This window comes from Tupaia chinensis, unplaced genomic scaffold (genome assembly GCF_000334495.1).
Source record: "Tupaia chinensis unplaced genomic scaffold, TupChi_1.0 Scaffold144899_1, whole genome shotgun sequence".
Taxonomy (NCBI): Eukaryota; Metazoa; Chordata; class Mammalia; order Scandentia; family Tupaiidae; genus Tupaia; species Tupaia belangeri.
The window spans coordinates 3,268,841-3,292,410 of record NW_006204759.1 but is presented as its reverse complement, the minus strand read 5'-3'; the positions used below and the strand labels follow the sequence as shown (position 1 = coordinate 3,292,410).

At 37.6% G+C, this 23,570-nt stretch overlaps 1 protein-coding gene and 1 pseudogene across 1 annotated transcript; both read left to right on the top strand.

The window, feature by feature from the left end:
* Nucleotides 1–2,762: 2,762 nt before the first annotated feature.
* LOC102469579 (olfactory receptor 1A1) lies at nt 2,763–3,692 on the top strand. The gene has a single exon (XM_006167580.1). It carries the CDS (start codon nt 2,763–2,765, stop codon nt 3,690–3,692), a length of 930 nt encoding a protein of 309 aa, XP_006167642.1.
* Nucleotides 3,693–18,803: 15,111 nt separating this feature from the next.
* On the top strand, nt 18,804–19,979 carry LOC102492834 (olfactory receptor 1A1-like; annotated as a pseudogene).
* Nucleotides 19,980–23,570: the final 3,591 nt, after the last annotated feature.

The following is a 23,570-nucleotide window of genomic DNA, read 5'->3' as shown; positions in this document are numbered from 1 at the left end:
AGAAATAGACAAACAATTCTAACAGAATCTTCACACAGTGATCCACCACCAGTTTCCACAGGCCCATATCATAGACAGACATGTGCATGTCTAACATGTTCGGGGAAGTCTTAGGTTGAGAACCTAGGGCCTGTCCTATGTTGGCTCAGTTATTGGGTTTTCAGAAAAGTCATGACATATTTTTCTATGTAAAAACAGCATGTCTTTTCTGACAACCCAATACTTTATCACTGTGCCATCACCTGGCCTCCTCCAATGAGTATTTTTTTTAAGTTTTTATGGTGCTTTTTTCAAAAACTAGTACAATATTTCAAGTGTTTTTGTACATGAGGTGTTTCTTCCTTCAGTGGATCTGTGACTACACCTCCTATACCAAAGGAGCATTAATAACACAGACTTCAGCCCTTAGGGCCTAGTTTCTGGTTGTAAACCCAAGGAGCAGCATCAGTTATGGTTTACAATTCCTATTATGAGCTTTTCTTTTGTTTGTCATACCTCAATATTCCCATTTCTTTCCTTTAGGTTTGGATGGATGGAGGGATAGATAGATAGATAGATACAGAGTTTTACATATAGTTATATATTTTTAACTCTTCCAATTTATCTAAAATTTCTATGTATTTTAATAATAACAGGACCTAGCAACATGAGTTTAGTATGCCAGTTTGCCAAACGCCCTCTTCTGAAATCTATACTTCCATTCTATGTAAGTTAACCACGGTCTCTGAGTTATCTACCTTAACTAAACCCTTTGAAACCTCAGATATTATTATTCTGTGTGAAGATGAGAAAGGGCATTTCAAGGTAGGAAACAAAATTTCTTTATGTGCATAGATGACAGAATGCATCATATTTGGAGAAAATATCATTAAACTTGCATCCCTATTGCCTATCATACAAGTCACATATACTATAGGACTATGAATCAATAAGTTTGTAATCAGCTTTTCTTGAGTTGAATGTAGGTTTACACTAGGTTAACATGTACACTCTAGGATTTGTTGACTAAATTAGTTATAGATTTAATTAACTAGAAGGTGTAAATCTCTAGAAAAATCACTGACCTACTGAGGATGTCATGGACTACAATAACAAATGCATCATAAAATGTCCAATGGTTTAAACAAATAAAAGGGTTTTCCTCTATATATAAAAGACACAGTGAGTCACCCCCCCCCTTGGTAGTAGGTGGTGCTCCTGAATTTAGGGAAACAGGGACACAGGCTCATTTCACTGTGTTACTCTCTCATTCCATTAAGCCTCTCTTTCATCTGCATTCGGTTAACACAGAGGAAAGAGTTTGTAGAGAAGCCCAGAACTGGAACCCATGGGTGAGTTGTAGAACTTGGTAACATGTCCACACATCACTGCAATGAGAGATGGGGAATGTAGCCTGAGTGCCCAAGAAGAAGACAATAGGGACTTGGCTGATAATATGGCCTCGAAATGCAAGACACATCAAAGAAAGAGGAACCTGTAGTAAAGCAGGGAAGGGATCATCATAATATTTCATGCAGAAAATGATGATGTCTTGAGCTAAATCACTGACAGTAAGTAAATAAGAATGTTAAGTGTTTTAAAATGATTTTAAATAAAGATTCAACAAAGTTAGATGTACAGGTGAAAAAGAAAAACTAGATGGGAGTGCTGGTGGGCATCCCACATGGAGAGAACGCAAGAATTAAATCTAGGCTTAACTCAAGGAAAGCTGATTACAAACTTATTGAAGCATAAAATAAACCATATTCTGCAATAAATTCTCTACAGGAGATAAAAATAAACAAGATATCATTTTCCTCTTTAAAACACTTTTCATACTACTTAGTTTGTATGAGCAGAGTACAGAGTTTGGTCAGACATGCCGGCATAGAAATACAGAAGGAAAAGATCAAGTTTACTAAGCAGAGGTTGAATCTACTATGAATTTGGATGTATCACCAAAAGAAATTATGATATAAAAGGAAGAGAAGATGCATGAGAAAAACTTGGTGATTATGAATATATATAAAAATATGTAAGTGTCTGGGAAAGAGATAAAATTTATCAAAGTAATAGAGAATATCTACTTTCAAAAGGGAACACTGGAAAACAAATGTGCTAAATGTGCTTTCCTAGGACACAAACCAGTGGTCTTCCTGGTTTACAATCATCTGATGCCAATGTAGACACTTACTTTCTGGGCCTGGGGATCATACTAAATTTGATTGAAGGGACAAATTCTAATTGTCCAGGGCATTCTCTCTACTGACACATCCTTTTCATTGGAATGTTTTTCACAAAAATTCCAAATGCTATTTTCCTTATCATGTAAAATAAAATTAGTTTGGGTTTCTGTCTTTCCCATTAAGGTCTGAAGTTGTTTAGAACAGAGATTATGTCTCTTATGTTAAACAAATAAATAAACTACATTTCCATATATTTATCCTTTTCCAAGAGGTCTAAGAAAGTATCTAGAACAAAACATGAATAATTAAGTATTTGTTTTATGACTAAATTGCAGATATTTGGGTGGTGGTGGTCAAACTGGAAGAATGGGCACCTCTGATAAAAATATTGCTCACTGCTACATATGAATGTTCAGGAGTAAATAAAAATTAGTCTCACTGACCAAGAAAGATTTTATGCCAAAATATTAACTAGCTATGGATTTATTAAATTATTTATAGACATAGCTAAGCAAAACTGTTGAATAAGAAAGGTCACTGCATGCAATAAATGTGCTAATAATTCTGGATTCCTCTCCCTTTGAAGCTGAAGTGGCCATGAAGAAAGACAATGAATCCACTATCCCAGATTTCATCCTCCTGGGAGTTACTGGTCAGAAAGAACATGATAATGTTTTATTCATCCTCTTCCTGTTCATTTACCCCATCACATTGACTGGAAACCTGCTCATCATCTTGGCCATTCACTCAGACAGTCGCCTTCATAATCCCATGTATTTTTTCCTTGCCAACCTCTCCTTTGTTGACATCTTCTTTTCATCTGTAACTATCCCTAAGACATTGATCAACCACATCTTAAGCAGCAAAGCCATCTCCTTTGTGGGATGCCTGACACAGATGTATTTTATGATTGCCTTGGCTAATGCAGACAGCTATACATTGGCTGCAATGGCATACGACCGAGCTGTGGCCATCAGCCGCCCGCTTCATTACACAACAATTATAAGCCCACGGTTTTGTGTCCTACTGGTTGTTGGGTCTTGGGTAGTTGGAAATGCCAATGCCCTGCCCCATACTCTCCTTACAGGTAGTCTGTCCTTCTGTGGCAACACTGATGTGGCAAACTTTTACTGTGACATTATGCCTTTGCTCAAGTTATCCTGTTCTGACATCCGTTTTAATGTAAAGATTATGTACATAGGGGTTGGTGTTTTCTCTGTGCCATTACTATGCATCATTATCTCCTATGTTCAGGTCTTTTCCACAGTCCTAAGGATTCCATCTACTAAGGGTGTGCTTAAAGCGCTCTCCACTTGTGGTTCTCACCTCACAGTTGTTTCTTTGTATTATGGTACAATGATGGGCATGTACTTCCGCCCTCTGACCAGTTACAGCCTGAAGGATGCAGTGTTAACTGTGATGTACATGGCAGTGACCCCAATGTTAAATCCTTTCATCTACAGTCTGAGAAACCGGGACATGAAGGCTGCCCTACGGAAACTCTTCAGCAAGAGAATCTCCATATGACCACTGTGAGCTCATACATTATGTACTGTAGTCACCAATTAGAAAGCACTTGAAAACCCAGCCCCAATGTCATTACCTTACAAGGTGCTGCCTTTGGTATTTCCAGCCAGAAGATTATCATGCAGAAATGTTGTAACAGTTTATGAGATATCTTATTGAAATTATTGCTTTTAACGTATTTCTGGTCCTTATGACAGAATGACAGCACCAAAAAAAAAAAAAAATTAGGTTCATTTCCTAGCTATTCTACTGACCAGCTGAGAAAGTCTGAATTTTGGGTTCCACATCTACCCATTAGGAGAAATAATACCTGGGTCAGTTGCTTTGGCCTAGCAGTAACACAAAGCTTTCCCATATGCTGAAGCCATATGGGAAAGTACCAGGTTCATGTCCTGATGACTCCCTGTACAAGCCAAGTGAGCCTGCTTTATACCATAGCTGGTTGAGGCTGGAGGTGGGTTGTGGCTTGAAAGCCTTGTTGAAGGTGTCTCTGTCTCTCCCTCTCTTTCTCAATAACTAAATAAACTTTTTAAAATTATAACAATAATGCATCTGTCATAGCATGTGTTGCTCACAATAGCTCAAATCACCACTCAAATGTAAATTTTAATTGAAGTATTATGTTTAGTCACCTTATACTACTTGTGAGTCAGTGATGGAAAAACATATGTTAACACATCACATACCTTCACTATCTTGCTCATGTAAAATAAATGCTACTGGGAAGCAGAATAAATGTATAAAAATATGCATCTCTTAAAATCTGATAATAACTAGACATAATCATAATGGAAGTTACTGATCTATAATTATAGAGCTGGTATATCAGAGTCAGTAAAGGTCCACTCCAAAAAGAGAAATCACACACAGTGTATTTAACCAAGAAGACTTAATATAGAAAATTAGCTATATAGGTAAATCCTGAAAGAGATCAAAGGAGATAAAAGATATATTCTGAGGTAAACCAGACACTATTAACTGTAGGAGAGAGTTAGGACTAGGAATATGAAAGGAGAAAGATGGTGTTACAAGAACCTAGGATCTTAGAGGTGAGGTGAGTTCCAAGCACCAAATTTTTATTCCCAGGGGATTTTAATCCTCAGTAGTACTGCTTAGTTTTTTATTAATTTCTTTAAAAATATTCCACTTACAAAAATCAAATATATTCTCTTGGTGGTGGTGCCAGTGGTGCAGCTTCTATGCACCTTCGCTATCAGTCAGAAAATACTGAAAGATAGCCCACACATAACTTCAGACATACCTTTCTTTGCTTCCCATTGTATACTAGCTACACAATGTTTCTGGTAACTGTAATCACTCTATCCAGTAGAGAAATCTTCTGAATACCCAACAGAAACCTGTTACAATCTGCTTGAATTTGAGTCCACATGGTATTAAGTTTAAAAATGTAAATCTCCAAAAATTATCAATATCCTTTCAATATGTTATAAACAACTAAAACAAAAAAACTCCACTTTTCAGTAATGCACATAAATGCCATAAATGTTCACTCAAAACAAAAGCAAAGGAAATGATGAGCACTGGATTCAGGATGAAGAGAAATTCAAAAGGGGAGACCAAGAGAATGAAAATAACAGTAGTATGTGGTCAGGTATAGGTTATTTCTAAAGTCTTAATTTTCAGGTGGGATGATGGCTCACTGATTATTCCTGATATGTAGATAGATGATAGAAAGAATGAATAAAAGCACTATATGATGAAATGATGGTGAAAGAAAGTTTACTCTTGTTTTTATTAGAGTATACATGCTTACCAAAGAGAGAGGGAGAAAGCATCCTACAATGGAGGATGGTCACAACACTATCATTTCTCCTTCCCATCAGGATTTGGGCACACACAGCGAAGACACAGACAAAGGATCAAGATGGAAAGGAAATTTAGAAATAGATGAAATGTAGTAATTTTTATAATAGTAGTAAGTAAGGACATGTCTGTAAGTTGTTAAAGTTCAATCACTGAAAGGAAAAAGAATGTTATTAGTAAAAATAGTGAAAAAAATAGTAATTTAGTAAAAATAGAGGGACAGCCCTGTAGCTTAGTGGTAAAGGGGAGCTGATAGTTAAGTTCACACCTATATGGCTCCCTTAACCACATTGCCAACCAAGTGGGATCAAATCCCAGACTCAACAACATCTTGAAAAACACACTGGCAAAAAAAAAAGAAAAGAAAAGAAAAGAAAAACACACTGGCTACATGATCCTTACAGGATCGAGAAATAGAAAAGGGATTGCAGGATAATTATGCCCCCATGGGGAGTTGATTTCTCCCTTCCTCCCCCCCCTCTCTCTATGCATATGTATATGTATGTCTGTCTCTGGTGAGTGTGCATACCTTCCAGAAATTAAAAGAAAAAAAATTTTCAGGAAAAACTAGAATTGAGAACATGGCAGAGAAAGAAATCCTGGGTCCCCTCCCCCCCAAAAAAATCCAATTCTAAAACAACAGACAAATTTCCCATGAGAGAAATTCAAAAAGTAATTGAAATTTTCCCACACCCCAGATGAACATAAGACCAGCCTTACCAAATCCAGCAGAGAGACTTGACACCAGATTCTCTACCCCAGCACAGTACCATGTCATCAGGAAGAAACTCCCTAAGTCTCAGCTACCACCAGGGGAGTAAAAGAATTGCTTCAATGTCATGTGACTCTGCTTGTCCAGGGGGACTCCCAAAGAACTGACTTCTGCCTTACCACTCATTGAAATTTGACAGAACAAGTATAGTCTAGTTACCTAGAGAAAAAAATGGAGACTTGGCTTAAGCAATAGAGACGTGGCTTAAGAAATACCATAACTCGTTCCCCCTGCTTAACATGAAGCAAATGAATAAAATATCCCAGCTTTCATTCTCCCCCTGGGGAAAGGAGTTGATCAAAGCAGTAAATGCATCCACTTTACTGGGATGCCCAAAGAACTGGCATCTGACTTGCCAGTCTTGAAGCTCTATGAGTTCTGCACAGTTTGGCCACCTAGGGTGAGAAAAGAGGTGGCACTTTGGATGAGAAGACAAGTGGATCCTCTCCTAGGCACAGAGTGAACAGATGATAAAAACCATAGCTACTTGCTTCTCCCTCAGGTAAACAGTGTATAAAGTAAAACTTTTCACTAGAAGAGTTCAACAGCAGACTAGATTAGGCAGAAGAATTAGTGAATTCAAAGATCACTGGCAATAACTCAGTAAGAAGGGAGGAAAAAGAATAAAAAGGAGTAAATAAAACTTTAGGGAGCAATGGGACAACTTCAAGTAGAAAAATATGTGCATTATAGTGTCTACAAAGGAACAGAAAAAAACAGCTATTTAAAGAAACAATCTCCTGACTGCCATTCCCCATCACTGGTCCTATCTCAGCAGAAGAGACATCAGGAAGACATCAGGAAGCAACCAAAACAATCTTTGGCCCATTCCCCTAAGGGCAGTTAGGGGTACTTCTTCAGAGGGGGGATTGAGATAGAAGTTAGACTTCATTCACAAGTATTTAGGCCAGGGCCCTCCCTTCTCCAGAGGAGAGCCACTGTGCTGGGTGGCTCCTAAGAATTCTTCTCTTCTCCAGTTGCCATATTCCTTTGTCCTTAGACAGGTAGATCTTCTTCTTAAAGAATTCACAGTCCCTTTCAATGGGACTTAATTAGTCCAGTCACCATATTCCATTGCCCTTAGACATGTAAATCTTTTTTTTGTTTTGATGTTTTGAGAGAGGTTCCTGTAAATCTTGTTATTTGAGACAAAGGATCTCTTGACCTAGTACCCACTTTAAAAATTAGGAGAATAGGGAACCAGCAGTTAGCATAATGGCTATGTCGCAGGACTCCCATGTAGTCGACTGGCAGTCCATATAACAACTAGCAATTACGAGTATATTCAACAGTACACAGTACAAAATGGTGAGATATGGTTCTAGCAACTGTCCCCCCACAGAAATATCAATGAACACCTATTGACCCCCAGCCCCCCCAAAATAAACCCTCACAGATGCTAAGAAAACAAGGTGAGAGGTCACAATACCTAGGTGTCACACAGAAATTAAAAAGACACATTGAACAGTATAGGGGGAAAGTTTTACATTACTTGCATCACCACTCTCCCAACCCCAAGCAACAGAGTATACAACAAGATATCATCCAAATAGGGGAAAGAGGGAGTGAGCAAAGAATTTTGCCTTGAGCCACAACACTGAATATGCCACAATAAACCTAGTACATTTTAGGACCACATGGCCCCAGACTCCATGATGACTGGGCCTCCAGACCCATCCTGACACCAGAATAAAACCTATAGCCACAGGCTTCGTGCCTACACAGTAGACTCAATTTCCAAACTACCCCTGCCAGTTGACTTCAGCAGCCCCAGAATCTGAACAAATCTAGTATCCCCAGGCTTCAGGCCTGATCCAGTGCCATAATGGTTGCAGTAGCCTGAACTTTGGAACCAATTCAGCACCACATTAGCCCCAGTGGTATTGGCTTCAGGCATACTCCAACATTGTGCCACACTCAGCAGACAAAGGCTTTAGGCCCACGCCTATAAACCTAATCAAGATCAAGGCTGTAGGTAAGACTATCTACTGACCTAAGCTCCATGTCAATCAGCCCTTGGAATCCAGTAGCAAACTCATCCATGAATCATACCAGAATGCCTATCCCAAATCTCTGGATGAGCTGACTGCTGGAGGGCTTTCACAGACAAAACCATTCTGTGAGAACTAGAATAAGTACGTACTTAAATTGTATATACCCCAGTGCATAGCCATAAGGATCAAGAACAATTAGGGGGACCAGCAGTTAGCATAGTGGCTATGTCGCTGGATTCCCATGTAGTTGACAGCAGTTTGAGTCCCGGACCGGGTGGCTTAAACTCACACTGGGCACGTGTGCGTGCGTGCCCAAGAGGAGATTAGCGGAGAAGGGATTGTGGCATGGCCATCCCCCCTGGGGGGTGATTTCTCATTTTCTGTCTCTCTGTCTCTCTCTGTCTTCCTGGTGAACGCACATGCCCTGTAGCAAAAACCTCCAAAAAAAAGGAACAATTAAGGATATAATATGATCAAATGGACAAAATAAAGTACCAGTGACCAACCCTAAAGAAATGGAGATAAGTAAACTGACTTATAAAGAATTAAAATTATTTTCAGGAAGCTCAGATTTCAATAAAATACAGAGAAATAACCCAACAAACTGAAGAAAACAATAAATGATCACAATGAGAAATTTAATGAAGAGATTGAAGGAAAAAATAAAGCATAAACAGTCCTGGAGCTGAAAAATACAATGAACAATATGAAAACTGTGATACAGAGCATCAACAGAATAAATTAAGCACAAGGAATGTGTGAATTTGAAGGCATGTTATTTTAACATATACAGTAAGAGAACAAAAAATGCAAAACAACAAAGAAAGTTTATGAGATTTATGAGACAGTATCCAAAGAATAAGTTATGAGTTATAAGAGTACAAGAAAAGGAAGGGAGAGACAAAGGAACAGAAAGATTATTTAAAGAAATAATCATAGGGGAAAAAAAGGCATAAATGGAAAAAAAATGTTCAATATCTCTTATGATAAGGAAAATACAAATCAAAACTACTATGAGATATTACCTAACTCTAGTCAGAATGACTATGATTAAATTAAATATTTTTAAAAATAGAATAACAAATGTTGTAGTTATGAAGGGGAAAAAAACCTTTAGCTTTATGCTGGTAGGAATATAAATTACTACAGGCACAGTGAAAAGTTGTATAGAGGTTCCCCAAAATTCTAAAACTAGAAATACCATATGACCCAGCAGTCCTACATTAGGATATATACCCAAAGGACAAGAAATCATTTGGAGTGAAACTTGCACATCCATGTTACTTGAATTCTTCTTCATCTTTTAAAAATTTATTTCTTCTAAGAAGAAGGTCTCACTTAGCTTAATGTACAAAAAAAAAAAAAAAACTAGAAAAATAGAAAAGAAACTAGAGAAACAAGAACAAGCTGAGCTCAAAGCTGCAGGAAGAAAAGAAAAAATAAAGATCAGAGAGAAAATAAATGATATAGAGACTGGAAAAGAATAAAAAAGATCAATGAAACTAAAAGTTGGGTTTGTTTTTGTTTTAAAGATAAACATTAACAAACCTTTGACTAGACCAAGAAAAGAAAAAAGGAGTCATGTAAATAAAATCAGAAATTAAAAAGAAGACATTATAACTGATATAACACAAATACAAGGCAACATAAGAGACTATTATAAACAACTATACACCAACAAATAAGATGGCCTAGAATAAATGAATAAATTCTAGACACATATAAGAAAACAATACTGAATTATGAAGAAATAGAAAAATTTGAACATACCAATAACAAAGAAATTGTATCAGTAATAAAAAGTCTCCCATCAAAAAAAAAAAAAAAGCCTAGGACTAGATGACTTTCTAGCTAAATTTTATCAAACATTTAAAGAACTAAGATAATTCCTTTTTTTTATTTATTTCTTTTTTTGTATATACATTCAATCGCATTGTTTAGCTTACAATGTGAGAGATAATTCCTTTTCAAACTCTAGCCAAAAAAAAAAATTGAGGAGGAGGGAATACTTGCAAATTAATTTTACAGGGCCACCAATATTTTGATACCAAAGCCAGACATAGACACTATAAAGAAAAACGACAATCAAATCAATATCCCTTATAAATGCAAAAACCCTCAAAGAAACACTATCAAACCAAATTTAACAGCACATTAAAAAGAGAACTTACCGGGACCAGCAGTTGGTGTACTGGCTATGTCGCTGGACTCCCACGTAGTCGACCGCGGTTCAAGTCCCAGACCCAATGGGACGCTGGGCGTGTGTACATGCCCAAGATCCCAAGAGGAGAAGGGATTGTGGTGTGGCCATCCCCCCTGGGGGGGTGTGATTTCTCACTTTCTGTCTCTCTTTCTGGCGAGCACACGCGCCCTATAGCAAAAACCTCTACAAAAAAAAAAAAGAACTTAAAAGAAAATGTTAACTGTTATTTTACTTTTGTTCAAATTCTGAACTACTACCCTTACTACCTATAATTCCATGTATTCAGTACTAGTCATGTAATGACTCTCGGAGTGTCCTATGTAACTCTGCACATGATAGATGTTGAAACGACTTTTGTTAAATTATGTTTTACTCTAGATATATTTTAGGTCATGCCATGGTTATGGCTATGTTCTTTTTCTTTTTTTTCTCTTTAAATTTTTGCTATAGGGCTCATACACTCACCTGAAAGAGAGATGAAGAGAGAATGAGAAAGTACTGCCCCAGGGAAGATCGCCATGCTGTAATCCCTTCTCTTCCTGAGTTAAGATCATGCTCCACTTTTTAAGACATTGCTTTTCTAGGTACGTATTAGAAGACATTGTAGACAAAAATATTTCCCCAACCCAGTAATCACATTTTGCTGTTGGTGACCTTCCAAGAATATCTTACTATATCCATGTTTTATTTACTGGGTTCTCAGGAGAAAAGAATCATACAATGACATAGAGGGAGTTATGAGGAAAATGATGCTATAATCTTCATAAATTTGCAATTATTTTCTTTGGACAGTGACTTCAGCTTTCATTAACTTATCAAAGTAATCAGTGACCCCTCTGGAAACCACTATTTCTGCTTTCATTCTAAACATAACTTATTGTAAGTTTTTATCATGAAAGAATATTGAATTTTGTCAAATACTTTTTCTACATCTTTTGAAATGACCTTTTTTTTGTACTTTATTCTGCTGATATGATATATCACACTTAAATATTTGTCTGTGTCAAGTCATTATAGGTAGTAAGGGTAGTAGTTCAGAATTAGAACAAAAGTAAATAACAGTTAACATTTTCTTTTTCTACTTTTTTAAGGCTTTTGTTATAAGGGGTGTGCACTCACTGAAGAGAGACAGTGAGAGGGAAAGTGAGAAATCACCCCTCAGGGAAATTGCCATGCCATGATCCCTTCTCCTCCATTCTCCTGGGATTCTGGGTATGCACATACTTGTTCCTGGCATGATTTTTAAGCCTCCAGATCCAGGACTTGAACTGCGGTTGACCATGTAGGAATACAGTGCCCTAAACACCATACCACTGACTGGCCCACAACAGTTAACATTTTCTATGTTAACTATATGTCAGATGCCATTTTCAATATTTTTCAGATATTAATTCATTCAATCCTCATAACAACTTTATGAAAATGTTATTTTTATTATTATTATTCTCATTTTTTGATTGTATAAGAAAGCTAAGTAAGTGCCCTAGATCATTTAGTCAGTAAATGACAGAACTAGGATTGAAACTCAGCCAAAACTCAGTCTTCACTATCTTCCTCTACAGAAGGTAGTGTTTTCTCTGCCATAAAAGGTGATAAATCACAGCACAGTAACCATTATCCAGGGCTAGTACAAAGGGGACACTAAAGTGGATTAGATAACATCAAGGGCCTTTCTATGTGTAAGAATAAAAATTTTAGAGAACTATGGACATACGAGAAGAAATATAACTTAAATACAATTTCTACCCTAACCCTCAAGTCAAATCCTAGAGAAAAGATGAAATAGAATTCTTTTTCTTTCCCTCACTCAACACACCAGAAAGACCTGAAAATTGACTGAAAGGAAGATCAGGAGCTCATTTGTTCCATAGTACTTGAAGCTCCCAAGGAGTGATTGAGAGTTCATGCTGAACCAAAGAGGAGAGGGGACCATATTCCAACAAAAAATTTGGGATAGGTCAGCCCAGAGCTTAAACCCTACAGACATACTCTCCAAGAAACTCTCTTGCCCATCCTTTCTTCCAGGAAAGATTACTCTCAAGAGCCACTGTGTTTCCTCAGGGCACAGCTGTAGGAGCGTGTAAGGAGCTTAAACAATTACTCAGACTTTGGCCTGAATGAAGACCTGAGGGATCCACATTTCAGGAGACTTTAAAAACTGGGGAATAATTCCAATTTTCTCTATGCTATGACCTACCCTGCTTCCTTAGGGAGGAAACTGAACTCTATGTCTTCAGGATCCATCCAGGACAGCTTTCCATATATTCTGCTCCATGATCCAGAAACTCGGGGCTCTTCTTTCCAAATCATCCCAGTCTTGTCTTCTTTATCTCAGCCAACAGAGGACACTCTCCAGTATGCCTTCCACCAAAAAGAAGTTAGTAGGCACCAGACCAGCTGGCTGTCACCTTCCCATTAGAGGAAGAGAAGTAAAGGCCACAGGCCAGGACCTTTTTGGACATTTAAGCTGACTCCCCAGATAAAGGCTACGGACTTGAGAGACATAGTCTTTACTATGGCAACATCAAGACATAGACAACCCATAACAGAACTACATACATCATATCCTTTGACCTTCACAAAATCCCCACCAGTTAAGTAGAAATACTATGCCATTTGATCAGGTGAAAAAGAATTATTACATAATTTCATTAGATGCCATTTATCAAGTGAAATGAATTGGAAAAAAAAAAATCATACAGAGAGATAGTGATAAAACTAAGACGGAAACCCTGGCCTGCCTCCAGAACCAAAATTCTCAAAATCTGATCAGGAAAGGACAAAAAAAAAAAAAAAAACTCTCACTGCTGACCATACTTCTCCCTGTGTTCTTTGATTGCCTCAGCTCCAAGCCTTTTACATTTCCTGAAGCAATACTGTGTGTGTGGCATGTGTATTGGGCATATACATTCACACAAATGCATTATCTTGATGTCTTTTGTCCCTGAAAAATTGTTCTCAGCACCATTGCAATCATGTGTCTGATATCTCAAAGCACAAACACTTCCTAGGAAAGTGAATATTAATAGCACCACAATGTTTAAGACTAAACTTACTTTTTATTATTTATTTTATACATTCAAGCAGTGTACACCACTGCCACTTATAAAATGAATTTTCACAGCATAAATATACTACACACCAGTCAAGTTGAAGATACTATCATGCATGTTATCATCAACAGATAATCCTCCATTTCTGAGTCTCTTAAATTCATTTAAGTGCACTAAAAATTCTAATTATGACTCTAGCACTCATATTGGGCTACCTCCTGGCATATCCCTAGTGGTATTAGTCTTTTCAAGTTTTTCTCCAGGGTTTCCACAAAAATTCTCTTTCCCAGTGAGAACACTTAGATATACAGAACTGTGGGTCTCTATCCTCAAGTCTCTGTGCTCATAAATCTCTCTTCGGTGGTGCCATTTCTCTAGTTCCTGCATTGATTATACCAAGATTTTTCTCTTTCTCTGGTGCAATATACATATATATGTGTGTGTGTGTGTGTGTGTGTGTGTGTGTATATATATATATATATAGTTTTGTTTTGTTTTGTTTGAGAGGCTTTTGCTATAGGGCGTGTGCGCTCACCAGAAAGACAAAGAGAGAGACAGAGACTCCCCAGAGGGGATGGCCACGCCGCAATCCCTTCTCCATTCTCTTCTTTGGGATCTTGGGCACGCACGCATACACACCCAGCATGAGTTTAAGCCACTGGGTCCAGGACTTGAACCATGACTAACTGCTGGTCCCTATTATTTATTTATTTATTTATTTACTTACTTACTTACTGTAAGGCACATGTGCTCATGCAAAGAGAGAGAAAGTGAAAAAGCATCCCCAAGAAGCATGACTATACTGTAATCCCTTTTCCAATCTCCTCTTGGGATTTGGGGTATACGTAACACATGCCCAGCATGTTTTTCAAGCTGCCAGGTCCAGGATTCAAACTGCAGAGCCAGCCATGTAGTATCCAGATGCTTTAATCACTACACTAGTAGTACATGTAACGGTTTTTAAATAGTAAATGTTTACAAACTTTCTTTCATGTTTTGTGCATTTGTATGCATAAGAAATTAGCTGTGGGGACCACCAAATGACATAATGGTTACCTCACTGGACTCACACATAGTCAAGTGCAGTTCAAGTCCCAGATGCAGTGGCTTAAAACTCACACCCTCATACTGGGTGTGTGTGTGCACATGCTCAGAATCCCAGGAAAAGAATGGAGGAGAAGGGATTGCGGCATGGCATTCCCTCTGGGGGGTAATTTCTTACTTTCTGTCTCTGTCTCCCCTGTGAGCACACACACCCTATAGCAAAAAAACTCTCTAAAAAAAAAAAAAAAAAAAAAAGGAAATCAGCATTTAATAACTGTGTGTCCTTGAGTGAGTCATTTCATTTCTCTGAGTATTTTTGAGTATGAAATTGTGCTATGGTTACAAATAACCTATGGGTCCATATACTCCTAACCCATGTACTCTAGTTCTTAGAATTTATCCTGCAGGTTAACTTGCATTCTTAAGCAAAGGTGTATTTATAGCAAGAATAGGATGGATATTTAAAATCAGTTTATAACAAAGAAACTTGCTGATATTTTTCAGTTCAAATATTCTCATGGGCTTTCTTTGTAGACAATTGTAGTTTCTGTGAATTCTATCTTTTTATTTTCTGTCCAGTTCTTACCTAGTAAAATTCCTTCTAGTGCTCTTTTTGCAAATAAGGCATCAAGTATTTCATACAGACTCAAATTAATCTCTCTGCTTCCGGGAACCAGCAGTTAGCGAAATGGCTATGTCGCTGGACTCCCACGTAGTCGACCATGGTTCGCATCCCGGACCTGGTGGCTTAAAACTCACGTCGGGCGCATGTGCGTGCCCAAGATCCCGAAAGGAGAATGGAGGAGAAGGGATTGTGGTGTGACCATCCCCCCTAGGGGGTGATTTCTTGCTTTCTGTCTCTAATGTCTCTCTCTGTCTGGCGAGAGCATGTGCCCTATAGCGAAAATCTCTCCAAAAAAAATAAATAATCTCTCTGCTTCCTGTGGGTCCATGGCCACATATCCTGTACCAAAGAGGTGTAAACACCCCATATCCAGCCTTAGGGCTGACATCATTCTTGACTGCAAACACAAGGGGTCATCACAGTTATGGCTTAAAATTCTTGTTTTGAGTTTTATTTTTGTTTCTCATACCAAGATATTTCCATTTCTTTCTTTTAGATTTGGTTATGCATTTTGTTGAGGTTTTATTTTTCCTTTTATATTTATCTACAATTTCTATGTGTTCATACAGGAATGTGATGTGTCACTATCTGCTTAGTCTACCATGTTGCCAAGAGTTTCAACTCTGAAATCTTAAATTGATAGCCTGAGAGCTAATTGTAGTGACTGAACCTGTCCATATTCACTTAATCCTTTAAAACCTGAGCTACTATGATGCTGTTTGAAGAAGGGGAAGGGAATCTGAGGAGATAAAAAACAAACATCTTTAGTTGAAGAGAGGGGAAAAATACATAAAACTACATATAATGAGACTTACAATTCCATCCCTAGCATATAATTCACACTTGTACTATGAGACAGTATTAGTGACTGAATTAATTGTAGCTTTTAATTAAGTTTTGAATAGACTTTTTTTAACTTAGTGAATCATTTATGATATCTTTGACTAATAATCAATAATAGGATTTAAAAATTTCTCCTAATCAACAATCTCAATGGGTATTTTGGGTAATGGACGTTCTCCTGGATGTGGAGAATAAGTGAGATAGGCTCATTCTACCATATGACTCCATCATCCCATTCAGCCTCCTTGCCATTTGTATCCACCAGGCACAAGGGAAAGTTTTTTTGAGAATATGGAGAGACCAAAACTAGAATATATATCAGTGGACTGGCCAAAACTTGGGCCTATGACCATACCTTACCACAAGGGAGACCAGGAAATGTACTATAATTGAGTGTACAGAAAGTGTGGTAGGCAGTTAGTAGTGAGCGGGCACCCCTAAGAGAAAAGTGAAAGACTCACCTAGCCCTGGGCACCAGGAGGGCGAGGTAATTTGCCATCTTCCTTCCTTGAGGCCTGAGGGAAATGCACAGGGATGATTCGTAGATTTTTCTCTAATCAAAAAGACCTAAGCAAGCGTTTTTGTTCAATGTCCCAATTCCTATTAGGGCAATGGACTAATTGGGCAGTCTAATTGGGGCAACCTAGCTAGCATTGGGCACCATGCGCGATTAGGTGATCAAATTCCTCATTCTTTACCTGTGAGGAAGGTGCGCAGGTGCAGGAAAAGAATGTGTGGATTCAAATTTAAAGGAAGAACATAGGCAGTGTAAGGAGCCTCCCACTAATGAATATTCATGACCTCTAGTAATAAAAATAACAACTAACTAGTACCAAGTGCGGTTGCCACCGCGGTTGCCACTTGGCAATCTGCCCACCCAACAACCTTTCTGGGTGTACTTTCTTTCTTTCCTTTCCTTTCTTTCTATTAAATCTTTTTTTCTACCTACTTCATTCATGGTTGTGGTTTCATTTTGTGCCTAGGAACAGATCTCTAATTTTAGTGATCTGGACCCAAAGAACCAAGGACTTCACAACACAGTTCAACACTTCCCCATCCATTAACAAAAGAAGATAACATGGATCTGGGTGAGCACCTAAGCGGTCTCTGCCATAACTAGTATGCCACAGAATGTAACAAGGATCAAAGAGGAAGGAAGTTGTAGTGAAACAGATAAGATAACAATATTTCATGTTGAAACTGATGATTGCATAAAGTAGAAAGACTGAGTTCTGGAATAATTATTTCAAATGAAGATTCAGCAAGATCAGACATAAACCTGAGTGATAAACTGGATAATTGAACTATGATCATCCCATGAGTGAAAGATCCAAGAAGTAAATATGGAATTAACTAAAAAATATTAGTGCAACTTATTGGCACATACAACGTACCAATACTCTATAATTACTATATGGAGGAAATAAAAACAAGCAGTATATGGTTTCCTCCCCATATCATCTTATAATCATATTAGGTTAGATGTAAAGAGTATTGGGTTTGGTCAGACATGTTGGCAGGATAAATGTAGAAATACTGGATAAAGCAATCAATCCTACAGACACACTTGAGAGTTTATTAAGCAGTAGTTGAGTCCCCTGTGGAGAGTGGCAAGAGTCACTAAAGGAAATAATTAAGAACAGGAAGAGAATCTGAAGAAAAATGCATTATTATTGCATATTTTTGAGTGTTTCCCAGAGAAATGAAAACTATTTAAAAAAAGGTGTGAATAAGCTTGTTTCTGTAGGACATGAATCCAATGGTTTTTGTAATTTACAATCTTCCCATTTCCATGCAGACAACTAGGACATCCTGAGCTCTATGTTCACTCTGAGTTTGGTCAATGGAACAATTTCTAACTTCTAGGCTTGTCCTTTTATTCTATTTATTTTTATTCATTTCATTTTATTTAAATATTTTTATTTACATTCTCACTATACATCATTACAGCATACAAAATGAGATTTCCCATTCAGAATACACTGTATCTCAATCAAGCACATCAATATATATGTTATCGTCAACAAATAATTTTCCATTTCTTGTTTCCTGTATATTTTGCTTTTTTTTGCCATCCTTGTTTCCCTATCTCTCACCCTCTGCCATGTCCCACCCTCCTCCCACACTGTCTCTGGTATCCATGGCTGCTGTCTATGCCTTTTCCCCCCATTTTATTGATTTGCTAATGAACTTAAATAATCTGAATATTTCCAATAGTAAGCGCAACTGATATACACATATCCATGAACACAAGTCTGACTTTAGGCATAAACCTCAGTGAGTAGAATGAACAAACTATAAAGTAGCACCTAGCTAGGGCTATATAGCTTATTGCAGTCATCGAATATGTATTTTTTTCTGAAACTTTTTCTTAATTAATTAACGTACATTCATCCCCTAATTATCGTCACAGCATACAAAAAATGGTTTCCCATCCAGAGAATACGGCATAGTGGCTTAATCATGTATGTTATCCTCAATAATTTTCCATTTCTAGTTTCACATATAGGTGTATGTGTATGTGTGTGTGTATATATATTTACCCCTATGTCTGACCCTCTGCCCTTTCCCACCCTCTTCTCACACTACCTTTGAGTTGGTGTGTTTTGTCAGAGATTTCAAAATGTTCTTTCCTTAAAATATGTAATAAAATTAGTGTGCAATTCTGGCTACTCCATTAAATTTAAGGTCCTTAAAAGCAAGATTATGTCTTATATTGTCAATGAATTAATGGACAAATTGTATTTGCCACATATTTATGATTTCTCCACTTCAAATATACAAATCATTAACTTCTCAGGCAATATTCAGGGGTGAATGACAGTTCCTTTGACCACCAAGGATTTTTTCCCCCAAAGTATTATGTGTCTCTAGATTTAGTAAACTCAAGTGTAGCAAGTCAAAATTTGTAGATCTGAAAGAGTATTGCATGCAGTAACTTGACTAATAGTTCTAGATCTTTCTCAAAGGTCATGCTAAAGAAGTCATGAAGGAAGGAAATCAGCCCTCTACCCAGGATTTCATCTTCCTAGGAGTTACTGGTGAGAAGAAATACCAAAACTTCTTCTTCATCCTCTTCCTCTTCCTCTTCCTTTACTCAGTCCTTTACAGTGACTGGAAACCTGCTCATCATCTTGGCCACTCACTCAGGCAGTTGCTTTCACAACTTCAGTACAAGCCCATGTATTTTTTCCTTGTCAACCTCTTCTTTGTTGACATCTTCTTCTCATCCATAACCACCTCTAAGATGTCAATCAATCATCTCTTGGGCAGCAAAGTCATCTCCTTTGAAAAATGCCTAACACAGATGTATTTCATGATAGACAGTTATATCTTGGCTACAATGCCATATGATCCAGCTGTGGCCATCAGCCACCTACTTCATTATACAACAATTATAAGCCCACGACCTGGTGTCCTACTAGTTGTTGGATCTTAGGTGGCTGCAAATGCTAATGTTCTCTCCCACCTTCTGTTCACAGCAAGACTGTCTTTCTATGACAACAGCAAGTAGCCAATTTCTACTGTGACATCACCCCTTTAGTTAAGTGTTCTGATGTTCACTTAAATATGAAGATGATGTACCTAGGGGTTGGTGTTTTCTCTGTGCTATTGCCATGCATCATTACCTCCTATATTCATGTCTTTGCCACAGTCTTAGAGGTTCCATGCACCAAGGCTGTTATGTAGGGACTTTCCCACATGTGGGTCTCACCTCACAATTGTTTTTCTGTATTATGGGACAGTCATGGCCATGTATTTCCACCCTCTGACCCGTTACAGCCTAAAGGATGCAGTGATAACTGTGATGTACATCACAGTGACCCCAGTGTTAAATCTTTTCATTCATAGTCTCAGAAACCAGGACATGAAGGCTGGCTCTACAGAAACTCTTTAACCAGAGAATCTCTTCAAACCAATATTTGTAGATCATACACCCAATACTGTAGTCACCAATTAGGATATAATTGAAAAATCTAGCTCTCATGTCATCATCCTGCAAGAAGCTGCCTTTAATCTTTCCAACCCGAAATTCCTTTTCTCAGAAATGTTGTAAGAGTTGGATGAGACTATCTTACTGAAATTATAATTTCAATACATTTCTGCTTCTTTTGGCAGTGTCATGACAGGAATATTGAATTCATGCTGCACCTATGCTACTGACTTTCCAAGTAAAGCTGGAAAAGTCTGAGCCTGTACTTTTATAACTACATATTTATATCTGCCCTGCTTGTGTCAAAGGGTGTAGGTTACACTAATTCATTCTTTGAAGACTATAATCACTATTTGCATGTCAATTTTTATTTGGCTATATATTTAATCACAATGGTACTTGGAAGTCTCTGAAAGCAGGAATTGTCTTAACACATGACTGTATCTTCACCATCTTGGTCAGATAAAATGCATCTAAAAAATACTGGTGGAAATAAAATAGATGAATGAAAATATTTGTTCCCTGAGATGTAATCTGATAATGATTAGAAATCAATGTTGCACATTATTTATACATCCTTAAAATCTATAAATAAACTGAAATAGGAAGATATTTTTATGATGGCCTTATAGTTGATTAACTTATATCTAAAGATAATGAGATATTCTCGAAAATACTACAAAAATGGTAATACCAATAGACTTTTTTTTTTTGAGAGGTTTTTGCTGTAGGGCACGTGTGCTCGCCAGAAAGAGAGAGATAGAGAGACAGAAAGCGAGAAATCAATCCCGCCCCAGGGGGATGGCCACGCCGCAATCCCTTCTCCTCCATTCTCCTCTCAGGATCTTGGGCATACGCACACATACACCTGGCATGAGTTTAAGCCACCATGTCCGGGACTCGAACTGCAGTTGACTATTTGGGAGTCCAGCGACATAGCCATTATGCCAACTGCTGGCCCCACCAATAGACTTTTATTGCAGTTTGAAGTAATAAGGATTCTGATTTAATATCATAAAGTGCTAGCTTAGTTAATTATAATGTGAAATATAACTATAGTGACAAAAACATGGATGCCATTTAATGAATGAAGAAAAAAGTAGTTTGGACATAAGGTAACCATTGTTTCTCTAGCATGGTCCATAAAAAAAGAGACTTTTATTCTGAGGACCTCCAGATTATGCAGATATTCCCCAAACAGAGAGAGTTAATTCAGTGGATACTAAATATCCACCAAAGAATTCCATTATATATCATGTGATTCTATCTATGAGAAAATTATAAAACATTTTCAAAATATTAGTAACATATACTAGAATTAAATCAGGAAAATTGAACCAGAACAGAAGATAAAAGTACATGAGACTGATAGGTTAATGCACCTACTCTTGGAACAGAATCCTAACCTGTTTCCTGGCTTTAAGCAAAGTTCCTTGGCGTTTCTTTAAGTTAAAATTGGTTTTCTTGGTAGTAATGAGCGAACTCACCATTGAAAGTAGTTAGATTATGTAGGAAATTGTGTGATCAATGCAATGTGGGTGGGAAGGGAATGAAGGACAATTGTAGACACCGGAGGTGGTGTAAGAGGAGGGTGGGAAGGGACAGAGGGTCAGAAAGAGAGGTGGAAATAATTCTAGGAACTAGAAGTGGAAAATTTTTTGTAATGTGCATGATTGAGTCACTACGCAGTGTGTACTGGATGGGAGATCACATTTTGTGTGCTGTGATGATGTTTAGGGAAGAAATGTAAATTGAGTTACAAAAAAAAAAAAGTTTCAGGAAAAAAAAATTATGTATCTATTCAATGACTGCAGTAGGATATGTAGCCCCAGCTAGGTGCCACTTTATAGGATGCATGAAGTTAGACTTGTGTTCATGGAAATGTGTGTGTCACCTGTGTTTGGAATCAAGGATGGGGGGGGGGAAGCAAAACATACAGAAAACAAGAAATGGAAGATCATTTGCTGACAATAATATGTTTGTTAATGTGCTTGATTGAGACAATATACAGTGTACTCTGGATGGAAAATCTCATTTTGTATGCTGTAATGATGTACAGTGAATGAATGCAAATAAATAAATTGGAAAAAAATATATTAGTAACAAACATATAAATGATTATTCATAAATCCTTATTTCAAAAAGGATGTTTGAAGAGATGAACTGAATATATCTTAGAACAGTGTGCAAGCATTTTTATTATCAATTCTTTTTAACTGGAAGTAAAAATATAAAATTATTACCTTCTATAGATAATTCACATTGACAAGATGCTGAATGATGATAATATTCACCTTTTAATGATGTCTGGGACAAGAATAACTAACTATATCATATTTTTTTTAACCAAAAGGAATTGTTACAAATGAATATAAATCTGTGAATTAATGACCTAATGATAGAGGTAATAAAGGTATTTGATTTAGAAAATTTTCAATATTAGGCAATGAAAATATTACATACATTTATTTATTGTTTTTCCCTCCCTACCAGAATGTGAATGTTTGGGATCTGTCTGGTTTGTTGCTGTACCTTCAACAGTTAAAACAATGCTGTCACACAACTATTGAACAAACTTACATTAAATAAATAAGTGAATCCTGCGATGTTACACTTCAATAATGAATAGGTTACTTTCTTTGTTATAGGCAAATTCAGTTAAGGTAAAATGGAATGATGAGTGCCAAAGATGATGGTATTAAAGAGGGGTTGAGGGGCTAGCAGGTTAGGTAGTGGCTAAGGCACTGGACTCCCACATGGCCAACCACAGTTCAAATTCCAGACATGGCAGCTTGAAACTTAGACTGGGTATGTGTGAGTACATGCCCAAAATCGCAGGAGAACAGAGGAGAAGAGACTGCAGCATGGCCATACCCCCTGTGGGCGCGGGGGTAGTGATGGTGATTTCACACTCCCTCTCACTGTCTCTCTGTCTCTAGAAAGCACATGGACACTATGGAAAAAAAAAAAAACTTTTTAAAAAAATAGGTAAAAGAGTTAAGGAAATGCTGACTCAGCGTTTCATACCACCTTATCACCAAATCAGTCTCACATTATTCTTCTGCTTTAAGTCAGACAGAGACTCAGACTGACTCAGTATACTTACTACCATAATCATAAGAATCTATGAGTATGGTAGGAACCAGCAGTTAGCATAATGGCTATGTCGCTGGACTCCCACTTAGTCGACCGCAGTTCGCATCCCGGACCCGGTGGCTTAAAACTCACACCAGGCGCGTGTGCGTCCGTGCCCAAGATCCCGAGAGGAGAATGGAGGAGAAGGGATTGCGGCGTGACCATCTCCCCTGAGGGGTGATTTCTTGCTTTCTGTCTCTCGGTCTGGGTGGCCCACATGCCCTATAGGAAAAACCTCTCCAAAAAAAAAAAAAGAATCTATGAGTATGGTTAAATCTTTAACTGCAAATAAAAAACATTGCAACTGTTATATGTCAAGTCATTGTCTCAACCGTCTCCCTCAACCTATCAAGCCTGCTGTCTTGAAGTAATATTTTTGTTTGTTTGTTTTGCTATAGGGTATGTGTGCTAGCCAGAGAAAGACAGAGAGAAAGATAGAGAAAGTAAGAAA